Genomic DNA, 12,117 nt, shown 5'->3' with positions numbered 1-12,117 from the left:
GTGAAGTGTATAGTAGTATAGTGTCGTGTATAGTGATGTGAAACTGTAACTGTCCGAGAACCTCAGTGTCCGAAGCAGATTTTCAGTGACGCTGCTGCGTTAGGTGCTACCATGAGGCTTCAGTGCAAGGTGAGAGTAGTGAGGCGAGGTTAAACACGCCACGTCGAATTTCCAAGCTTAGGTGGAGGTGGCCGGGGTGCCCCTCAGGGGGGATTCAACAGACAACGGAAGCTGGCACTGCCACCCGCCATGTCACCCGTGTTCTCAAGTGTGGCGAATTGATCATCTCAATCTGGTTACTAGCGCGGTTGGCTATGCGCGGAGCAAAAGAAGTTCAACATACATACATTCTTATATCTGAGATTTAATTTCCATTGGCTACATTCCAGCTCCGAACATCATATGTTTCGAGTGACTGCCGTACGACAACATTTTTTTCCGTGTGTAGTGACGTAAATGGAGTCACTATGGCGTTTAGCGCCAGTGACTGTCACAAGAGTGGAGCTGTGCGCCTTGAGCATCTCTCTGGCACCAGAGTCGGCATGGCATGGAAGTGGGCCTTAGGGGGCATGGTTCTGATGACTGTCAGAGAGAGGGCAAGTGAGGACGTGACAGTCTGGATGAACCCGAGAGGGCACATGACCGGGACAGGGTAGCGAGGGGGCCCAAAAGGGGGCTTGAGGGACACGTGATGCTCAGTCGAGAACCTTCTGGTGAGATCCAGAATGGGGCATGGCCGAAGGCGGAGCGAGGCCACGTGCTCGGGAGCATAAAAGGGAGGTCCCGAGAGCAATCGCGGCTGTCTGATGGAATGGAACCCTCGGTGCTACGTCTCTTCGGTCTCGTCGGTCTTCGGTCTTCGGCCTTCAGTCGTCACGTTCGGCATTGTGGGTCAGGCAGTGTGTCTCTGGCCTGACCCGGTTATGTAGTAACCTGTTGTAACGTTTAAGTAGTAGCCCTGTTGGGGCCGTATAATAAACGTGTAGCGTGGTAAAATACGCGGTGCGCACTGCTGCCCGAGGGCAACCGAGGGCAGGCAGGTGCGCGTGTGCAACGTGTGGTTGCACGTGCAAACCGCCACTTTTTTAACGGGAGATTCGTTTGTAGACGGGGTCGGTTCGGGGTCGTACGCTGGCACCGGAGGTGTTGCCAGGGAGGCGTGCGATAAGGGGTGATTGATGGCCTGACAGGCCCCGGTCTGTCGGGCCCTAAAGAGACACAAGGGAGGAGCTGGATAATTGGGAAGAGAATATAAGGGGGTGTGTGAGAGTGGAGCGGGAGTTCGGGTTGCTGGGACCAGGGTGAGGACATCTCGCCAGGGACAGACCTCAACCCTCACGAGTCGACGGGCGGGTGATGGTTGATCCCCCCGCCCGGATCGGACTAGTGAGCGGGTCTGAGGGAGTGTAAGAGAGGGCAGCGGCGCAGAGGGAGAGCAGCTGTGTGCAAGTCCTGTGTGAGCGAAGCTTCTGTGTGAGCGCTGCTGTGTGCGAGCTCTGTGTGAGCGCTGCTGCGTGCAAGCCCTATGTGAGCTGCTCTCTGTGTGCGGAGCTGTGAGTGAGAAGCTGCTGAGAGGAAGAGCTGCCGCAGGCAGGTCAGCAAGGTGTAAAGTAGATAGGGGAAGTTGGTTAACAAAGTGACCGTATAGACAGAGACAGGAGTGCCTACAACTGGTGCAAGAGAAAGTAATAAAGTGTAAGCAGGTGACTTGGAACAACGTGTCTGACTGAGTGATTCTACATGACACTACAAACGTGTTGCCTCCTAGTTCAAGCGTGTGCCTCCGTAGAACCCACTACACGTGTAACAGGTCAGGTAGGAGAGTACCGGGTGCGTGGATAACGGAGGCTACTGGAAGGGTTCTCAGTCGAAGTTCTGAAGGCCGTCCGTCAACAAGCACTGCTCCGTGAGTTCCAAATGGATTCTTGAGTCTCATGACGTGACACGGACAACATAATTTCTTTAGAACTGCTTTTTTATGTTTAGTTTGTTGTCCTTCCCCTGCACCTCCGATTAGCACGGTTGGCTGCGTACGGTGCCAAACAAGTTCAACACAAGTACGTTGCCAATTTGTTTTGGGGAAAAAAAACACGGCAAAAAGACAAACCAAATTACACAAAAAGCTTTGGCTGAGGCTGCCCCGATCGAGGTCAGACACCGTTTACTGAAAGTAGCATGGGGAGGGAATTGCACGGGCACCGTGGCGCTGAGCAGTGACAACCACGGTGGCCACTGGTGCCGGTGAGTGCCCACCCCCCAAAGCGAACATGCGCCGCCGTCACTGCGAGACACCGGGACAGCGTGCCAGGGGGTGGGGGGGGGTACGCCGTGCTCGACGGCGACGATTGCGAAGACGAGAGCGCCAGCGGAGGCCTCTCCGCACGACGCGATTCTCTTTCAAAGCGGCAAGCCGTGTGAGAGCCACTCATGCACGCACAAAGACACACACGCATAAACATGCACACACACACACAAAGACAAAGATCCCTCATATAGCCTTAACAGACTGTAGGGGCAAGTGCTGTTAGCGAGCACCTATGAAGGCCGGCACGGCACACAAGGGGGTGGGTGGCCAACACCACGCCCGGCCGCCTTTGTCTCCCTAGCGGCGATGTTTACACATCACACACCAGGTACTCATTTGAGGCTGAGTCGACCGATGCGAGGCCCGGGACCGGTTCAGATAATCATCACCGGGTCGCCAGGTTTGGAACGCAGCACGCTACACTACCGCTCACAGACACACGCACACACATGCAAGCACACATACACGCATAAACATGCACACACACGCCCGCACGGCCACCGCACGCTCTCCCCTGTTCGGCCTGGTGAGTGCCTCGTCCGGGTGAGCGAAACGCGACACGCCGCGGCGAGCGTGGCCGGTGGCCACAGGCACATGAGAACTGAATCAGAATATGATACATTTTCACAGGATGAATCCGATGAGCTAAAAAGCTCTTTTTCACAGATGTCCAGTCGAGGCGGGTAAGACCGTTACAACAACAAACAGCACAAACAACACGATAGTCATGTAAAGTACAAGAAACGTAAACCACCCAAAAACATACAAATACAACTAAACCATCCCCATCCTACCAGGCCAAGCCCATTGAGGTATTAACTTATTTTTCAGAAGCGACCCGACACTGGCACTAGTATAAAAAAAAACATTTAATGAGGTAAGGGAATATAAAAAAAGACATTTGTGTAGATGAAGAGGCAGCCATGAAAGCGTCTGTCTGGAAACTTGCAAACAATGGCTAATGAATAGTCTCTTCCCACGCCGCCTCTTTAGGGCTTTTCAAAAGCGCCGTAATGGAAGGTGAGAGCTTCCCTCTCCAGTGGGATTGCATGAGAGTGCTTCAAGTGCAACTCGGCAGATCACTAACTTTCTTCCGAAGTCGCACGGTCTGGATTGGCGCTGACCCTCGACGCTCGAGCTCGCTCGCTCGGTCGTGGCGGAGAGGAGCCGGGCGGCCTCTCTCACTTGGCACGCAGGGCCCACGTCTCCAGCACGCAGGGCCCACGTCTAATGGACCGCTCTTTTAATTATTTCCTCGTGCAGCAAGGGAGTAAAAAGTGTGGTTTTGTGAAAGTCCTTATTTGCTGTGCAGTACAGCACTGCACGTGTGTACACCAGCATGTGATAACTGAGTTGGGCCTGTCGGTGGCTGGCAGGGTTAGTGATTAACCGGACTTGTGACTGTGGTTAATGGCGACTCGGATTGCTGTGTGTGACACACGTGCAGTTGCATTTTACAGGTGAAGGACCCAAAGGTTGTGTTTGATCGTTATAGAAATGTTCTAGACTTGTTCTAGACTTCAAGCTTGGCTTTGAATTGTTAGTTTGTGATATATTCAATAGGAGGGGTTTTAGCACTGTGCATTGTAAAGGATGACGTACTTAGTAAATACTTGTAATTCTCTAACCCTAATACTGTTTATTCTATAACCATGCACCCAGAGTATGACTACTTGCAATGCTATTGAGAATAGAACACATGTACAGTGGTAAGTTATACAATGGTGACAAGTACAGTACGTATATTGTATATAAACAGTACAGGTAATGGGTGCAAGATGCCGTTATAAGTGGATGGTATAGATAGACATACAGCTTGGAATTAAAGTAATATTCGAATCGTGAAGTGCAAAGGTTACTGTCAAAGACAAAGATGGTTTACCAGGAGTAGAATTGGGTTTAAGAGAAACTGTTATTGATTAACCGGACAGGTACACCAGTCACGTGGTTAATGGCGAGTCGGTTGAGGATTGCTGTGTGTGACACACGTGCTGTTGCATTTTACAGATTGACCACAATAAATGTGTTTGCCCTCGATTTGGAGCACCTGGCACATTCTTCATTTCGAGTGTGCAACATATGGCACGCAGGGCCCGCGTCTCTGGCATGGAGGGCCCACGTCTCTGGCATGGAGGGCCCACGTCGACCGTTCTTGCGAAAAATACAAAAATATTGAAAATGTGACTGCTGTAGTAGTACTTGATAGTTTAGTGCACTCGGTATTCGTGCCGTCATTATTATAGGGCCAGGGTGTCACAAAGGCGCTTTGTTTCAGTGACATCGTAGGGGGGGAGGCGATGTTGCTCTTTGTGATATCCCAATTGAGTAATTAGTGGGTTCATTTTTCAAATTTGGAGCGTGACGCTGGCACACGATGGCCAGCTCGGTTTTGAGTGAGGTCGGAAGAGTACCGAGTATTCTGTTTTGAATGTTTACGGTGGAGCATCGCGCCATCTCTCCTGCTCCGCGCCTACTTGCCACGGCTATTTAAAATTACAACAACATCGGCGCCATCCAGTAACACAGTAGTCCACTTGGCTGAGATCCGTCGCTTTTCTCCACCGATTAATGTATCATTGTAAAGCAACGTTTTCCCAACCTTGGAGGGCGGTGGGCAATCACTGGTCTTGCTTTTACAATGCCTCGTCCTCTCGTCAACCTCAAAGGACGGTCAAATTTGTCGCCACCCTCGGCACCGTCGCCGCCACCACCACCATAATCATAATCGCTTGTCCACACAGATGTAATGATAGCACGGGTCGCGGGGCCAGCTGCCAATCAAGGGACGCGACACCCACGGGCCTCCTGCACTGAATCCGGACTCCCCCCCCCCCCCCAAGGTGGCAGTACGATGGAGGCTCAGTTGGTTTACTGCACTGCCCCATGCGCCCGGCTACCCGAGCCGATTCCCCGGTCACGACTAATGTCAGTGGCGAGTGATATCTGAACCGGTCCTGGGCGCCCCCCCTCCCCACCCCCCCTCCCCACCCCCCCACCCCACCCCCCCTCCCCACCCCCCCTCCCCACCCCCCCACCCCACCCCCCCTCCCCACCCCCCCTCCCCACCCCCCCACCCCACCCCCCCTCCCCACCCCCCCTCCCCACCCCCCCCACCCCACCCCCCCTCCCCACCCCCCCTCCCCACCCCCCTCCCCACCCCCCCACCCGTACGGTCGAACAACTCCACAGACGGCACAGCAATGGAGAGGCCTTCATCCAGCAGTGGATTTACAAAGGGCTGCACGCAAGCAACCAGCAGCTAAATCCATTGGCCAACAATCCTCTCTGCCTCGTTGATCAGCATACACCGTTATCGCCAAAACGTCAACTGATAATTAACGCGTCGACCTCGCGGATTTTATTGTAATGCTTTCCTTGCCCTGGTTCTTTGTTTGCAATATTTCCTGCGAGGCAAGAATTCGCCAGCAAGAGGCACGCTCACGGAATGACTTGAAGAGAGATACTGAAGCCGCCTCTTCAAATCCTTAATCCTTAATAACACTCCCCTACAGAATCCCCCGCACGTCTCCCTGGCAGCTGCAGATTACATATCTGGGAGACGCATGCTTTGACAGTTGATTGCACTGATGTATGTGCCCCTGCCAACATTTTTTTCTCTCTCTCTCCAAAAGTTCCGGGGAACAAACAAAAAATAAACCGCCGCGCAATTTGAGCCTTCGCAAACCCGCAAACGGTAATTGACGTGGCGGTGCCGCGGTAATGACGTGGCTGTGAAATGGAAGGCGCACAATACTCTTGCTCGATCATAGTGATTTCCTGAAAAATAATTTTCAATTATGTACTTTTCTGGCACCCAAATGCCAGATAGTGCCACTCTTAAAACCTGGGTTTGTACGAATCAAGACACGACAGAGATTAAACACACAAACAACCGCTGCCTCCTTGGCTTTACAGATAGAATGATTACCTTCAATTATAATGAGACCGACAAAGAGCCCGATACAAGGGCAAAATCAGCGGGAATCCACCTGATCTCGGCAGACCTCAGAAGCCAAGCAGGCCTGAGCCTGGATAGCACTCAGGTGGGGCCACCGCCATCATGCGCAGAGGACAGGTGAGATAAGCGTTGTGGGTGGTTAGAGGGTACTGCTGTTCTGCACCACCATCGCAAACCAGCACTGACCCAGCACGGTGGAAGTACGGTAAAAATATCTCTCACCACTCAGAAGGGCATGGGGAAGAGCCTCATCCAGCAGCAGTGGGTCGACAAAAGGGCTGAACGTTGTGACAGGGCCCGGCGAGGGCAGGAGCAGCATCTTAAATGGAGATCTGGGTTTTAATGCAGTACGGAAACAAAAAGGCAACTTGCCAGATATTCAATCCTTGTCGTCGTCGTCAGCCACAAAATACACTGAATGGCCGGGGCACAAGTACACGCACAGAGGGCCTCATCCTGATGACAGCGGGACTAAGAGAAACGTCTCCTGCAGCCGCTCCAAACGTCTTGGCTTGCTCAATGGCAAAATCCGAAACGGCATTTGCCCTAGATTTGGCCGAGTGCTCGTCCGTGGCATGTCAGACAGGAAAGCTGAGGAAGCATTGGTGGCTGAGCCGTCAACACGGCAAAGAACTGACAGAGAAGCGAACCGCTGAGGCATTACGATTTCTGCCTCACACGCACTAGAAACTTATCTCATCTTTAATCTGCGAAGGCTTCTCCGTGCCCCACAAGGAAACCCTTAATTATGTGTGACTGAAATCCATGTCTAGTGAGCAACACAGGGCCCTGATGCGGTTGGCAGCCCGGTTTATTATCAGTGAAGCAGGGCGTTTGGGGTATTGATGTTCCGACCCCTCTACAGTGAGGGAAAAAAGTATTTGATCCCCTGCTGATTTTGTACGTTTGCTCACTGACAAAGAAATGATCAGTCTATAATTTTAATGGTAGGTTTATTTGAACAGTGAGAGACAGAATAACAACAACAAAATCCAGAAAAACGCATGTTAAAAATGTTATAAATTGATTTGCATTTTAATGAGGGAAATAAGTATTTGACCCCATCTCAATCAGAAAAATGTCTGGCTCCCAGGCGTCTTCAATACAGGTAACGAGCTGAGATTAGGAGCACACTCTTAAAGGGAGTGCTCCTAATCTCAGCTTGTTACCCGTATAAAAGACACCTGTTCACAGAAGCATTCAATCAATCAGATTCCAAACTCTCCACCATGGCCAAGACCAAAGAGCTCTCCAAGGATGTCAGAGACAAGATTGTAGACCTACACAAGGCTGGAATGGGCTACAAGGCCATCGCCAAGCAGCTTGGTGAGAAGGTGACAACAGTTGGTGCGATTATTCGCAAATGGAAGAAACACAAAAGAACTGTCAATCTCCCTCGGCCTGGGGCTCCATGCAAGATCTCACCTCGTGGAGTTGCAATGATCATGAGAACGGTGAGGAATCATCCCAGAACTACACGGGAGGATCTTGTCAATGATCTCAAGGCAGCTGAGACCATAGTGACCAAGAAAACAGTTGGTAACACACTACGCCGTGAAGGACTGAAATCCTGCAGCGCCTGCAAGGTCCCACTGCTCAAGAAAGTACATATACATGCCCGTCTGAAGTTTGCCAATGAACATCTGAATGATTCAGAGGACAACTGGGTGAAAGTGTTGTGGTCAGATGAGACCAAAATGGAGCTCTTTGGCATCAACTCAACTCGCCGTGTTTGGATGAGGAGGAATACTGCCTATGACCCCAAGAACACCATCCCCACCGTCAAACATGGAGGTGTAAACATTATGCTTTGGGGGTGTTTTTCTGCTAAGGGGACAGAACAACTTCAACGCATCAAAGGGACGATGGACGGGGCCATGTACCGTCAAATCTTGGGTGAGAACCTCCTTCCCTCAGCCAGGGCATTGAAAATGGGTCGTGGATGGGTATTCCAGCATGACAATGACCCAAAACACACGGCCAAGGCAACAAAGGAGTGGCTCGAGAAGAAGCACATTAAGGTCCTGGAGTGGCCTAGCCAGTCTCCAGACCTTAATCCCATAGAAAATCTGTGGAGGGAGCTGAAGGTTCGAGTTGCCAAACGTCAGCCTCGAAACCTTAATGACTTGGAGAAGATCTGCAAAGAGGAGTGGGACAAAATCCCTCCTGAGATGTGTGCAAACCTGGTGGCCAACTACAAGAAACGTCTGACGTCTGTGATTGCCAACAAGGGTTTTGCCACCAAGTACTAAGTCATGTTTTGCAGAGGGGTCAAATATTTATTTCCCTCATTAAAATGCAAATCAATTTATAACATTTTTGACATGCGTTTTTCTGGATTTTGTTGTTGTTATTCTGTCTCTCACTGTTCAAATAAACCTACCATTAAAATTATAGACTGATCATTTCTTTGTCAGTGGGCAAACGTACAACATCAGCAGGGGATCAAATACTTTTTTCCCTCACTGTATATGTATGTTGACTTTCTTTTGCACTGTGCGTAGCCAACCACACTAATCGGAGGTGTGGGGGAAGGACAAAACGCAGTTGTAAAGAAGTTAGTTTTCAATCTAGATGATTTAAAAGTGCATAGCTCCCAGTGGCTTCCTAATATCGGAAGGAGGAGCGTTCCAGACGGCCGCAGAAGCGCATCTGAAATTCGCACGATGCGGCGACCGTCTTTGTTTGATTGTTAGCCAAAAGCCGCTGCTGTGTGGTCTACCGGAGTTCGTGTGACGGTGGTTCATGCCCCTCGCCCCTGCCTACCGTAGTCTCCCCTCTCACCTCGCTCTACTCCCCTTCACACATGCTCCCCTAAAACACCGTTGAATGAAAGTCAGGTTCTCAGTCCGTTTGGCCTCGTTCATCTCTAAGGGATAGACAGAAGCACATCTAAAAGCGCATGATGCAGTGACCATCTTCATCCATAAGAGGGTTTTTGGGGTAGATCGCGTAAATATAAATGTGTCGTTAAACCCGCCATCACCCGACGCAGCCAATAAGTAAGGTTTGTCATGTAAACTCCGTAGGCTGAGAATAACTACACGTTCTCGCGACAAACCTCAAACCGAGCTGGCCCTGTTCACGGGCTGGGCCCAAATTCCCATGGCAGCATTAAGTGGGCCAAGTGAGCGCCAGGACAACTGTGTGGCCCGCTTTTAGCGGGAAGGTGATGTTGGTGATGGTGACCACAGTGAGGTGAATACATGAGGGTGACGATGAATAGTTTTAATGTCGATTGTTAAGAATTTTTTTTATTTATAGTTGGGATGCAAACGATGATGTCAATCATTACAATGGATACGATATTCATGATGATTATGTTGATTGGAAACGGATGGGCATGCCATGAGGCACTTCCTTCACCCCTGCCTCTTATCACCATCTGACATGATCCCTCAACTGCCGGACGAAGGACTCTCCAAACCCATCACCATCTCAAGACACGTCTCTTTATCACTGCCACTCCCAATTCAATTCCAGCAAGCGATCGACGTTGCCCGCCAATGCACGAATGGGTTTCACGTGACCGCGTCCGCAGCAACGTGTGGGTCGCTAGAGGTAACATGTGGATAAAAACCGGTGCAAACAAAGCGTGCGCGTGCGTGTTTGCAGCTCGTCCGATTCTAAATGGGTTTGACAAAAACGAGAGAAAAAAATCAATGAGAACAAATGTTCAGGAGAGCGATGAGACTTCGTTAGACTATAATTTCCAGCAGCTGTGCAGTGCCTGGAAGCTAGGAACAATTGTTTATGATATAATCTAAAAGCACCGGTAGTTTTATTGGGGCTATTTTGTTTCTTGCTCCAAATGAAGGAAGTTTCCAACATTCTTCCTTGTCTCAAATTGGGAATGGACGGCGAAGAGAAGACCTGGGGCCTTCGAGTTTCAAGCTGACTTTGTTTAACTTGGAGAGAACGCATTTGCAAGGGTGACCTGGGGCATTGTTCTGCCAGAAAGGGGATGATGAGTGCTGCTCCGTGTACAATCCCAATCGAGTCATTTGCGGTATCATTGCAAACGCGGATCCTGACGCCGGCACACTCAACTAAAAACGATGTTTTTTTGTATATTACCAGGCAAGGCCCACTGAGCTATATTGGCTACTTCCTCCAATATTTGAGGTGCGGCAGGCCCCTGCAGGGTCAACTCCGCAAAAACGAGTGCGCACGCACGGCGTGTGATCTTCTAGCCCGGTGCTTCTCAGCCAGCGGCGTTCACACAGCACTCACCCTCGAGCTTTCTCGATCTTCACGACACAGAGAACCAAAACATCCCCGCTGCACCCGCGTGACCGAGGCAGCTGCGAGGGCCAGCGGCGGTGGCTAACGGCTGCCTGCCATACGGCGCCGCGACCGATGTGGAGAGAGGGGGAGGGCGGGAGGTGGGTGGGGGGGTGGTGGGGCTGGATCGGCCGCTAAACGGCGCGGAGGAGGAGGAGAGTTCCGTCTGTCCCAGCTGGCAAACGGCGATGTTCTATCCTCCACTATCATTTTATGAAAACATCACGGGGGACACCAGCTGGAACTTCGCCACGCCGGTTGCGAAGCGCCGCTCTTGGGACTGCGTTTGAGCAGTCTGCACTCTCGCAATGGTGCCACAACGACCACTACCGCTACCGCCACGACCATCACCGCTATCACCACGACCACCGCAGCCACCGCCACCACCATCGCCGTTACCACCACCAAAGCCACCACCGCCACCACCACCCCCACCATCACCGTTACCGCCACCACCACCACAGCCGCCGCCACCACCACCAACACCGCCACCACCACCACCACCACCACCGTCACCACCGCCACTACCGCCACCACCACTGTCACCACTGTCACCACCGCCGCTCACCTTTGTACTTGGTGACGATGGCGGCGTTGATGAGCAGCGGCTCCTGGAACGAGACGGTCAGTGTGTGGCTCCCCGTCACGCACAGCTGCACGTGCGTGGGGGCGTCTGGGGTTCCTGCACGCACGGCCATCACAACATTGCGAGATTGCGGTCACTCCATTTGTTGTTGTTATTTGTATGTATTTATTATGGCGCTTGTTTGCCCATCAAAGCCTGGCCGAGCCCCCTGCCACTTTTCTCACGAGGGTCTGTAGGTGGGGTGGGGGGAGGTGAGTGGGCCATGATTGCTGTGCGTTTTGCGACAGAGTAATTTGCGGGTGGTTTATAAAAATTGGCCAAATTTGGACCCATGACGTCGGCACTCAGGGAATTAAACGTCGCCGCATGTCGGGAGTTGAATCCCCTGAACAGTGTCCTTCTGCAATGAGCGGTGAACTGTTGGGCCGAGTCACCGCCCCAGATCATAAACCCAACTTTTTTTATTTCACCAGGTAAGGCCCACTGATGCTACATCGCTTTGTTTTAGAAGCGGCCTGGGCTACCACAAATGATAGCTCAAACGAAGTGGCTTATCATCACGTGGACATTTAGAGCAGCTAAATACTCTGAGCACGTGGTGATGTTGATTCTAAACGTGGAGGGAAAAACCGGAGGACCTGGGAGAGAGAGACACGCAAACTCCAAATATACAACAGGCGACATGGTCGGGATCGAACCCACGCCCTCCTGCACACCAGGCGAGGGAGCTAACATCTCGCCGCCATGGCGCCCCTTGATTCCCGCTAGCGCCACCAAACCTCGCCGCTGCTCCTACCACAAGGACCGTCGGGGTTTCAAGCAGTCGCTGACCTCTGGGGCGACCTCTCTAATGCCCACCTCGGTTTGCTCCCCCCTGTCTCCCCTTCAAGTGGTCTATGCAGTCCACCGATAAAAACGCCGTGCAAACAGAATACAACTACGAGTCACATCCACCAAGCTGGGACATCCTACCGTTTACCGGCT

The 12,117-nt window shown here is 51.7% G+C and overlaps 1 protein-coding gene across 1 annotated transcript in view; it reads right to left on the bottom strand.

The window, feature by feature from the left end:
• Positions 1–12,117, bottom strand: part of ANKFN1 (ankyrin repeat and fibronectin type III domain containing 1) — a 71,809-nt gene that overhangs the window by 33,294 nt on the left and 26,398 nt on the right. The window contains exon 5 of the mRNA XM_078610777.1: positions 11,116–11,229. Coding sequence (XP_078466903.1) covers positions 11,116–11,229 — 114 coding nt within the window. The remainder of the gene's footprint in view (positions 1–11,115; positions 11,230–12,117) is intronic.

Source organism: Lampetra planeri, chromosome 35, assembly GCF_965212315.1.
Source record: "Lampetra planeri chromosome 35, kcLamPlan1.2.h2, whole genome shotgun sequence".
In the NCBI taxonomy this organism is placed as follows: Eukaryota; Metazoa; Chordata; class Hyperoartia; order Petromyzontiformes; family Petromyzontidae; genus Lampetra; species Lampetra planeri.
Note: the sequence above shows the minus strand (reverse complement) of the source record. Positions and strands in the feature narration are given on the sequence as shown.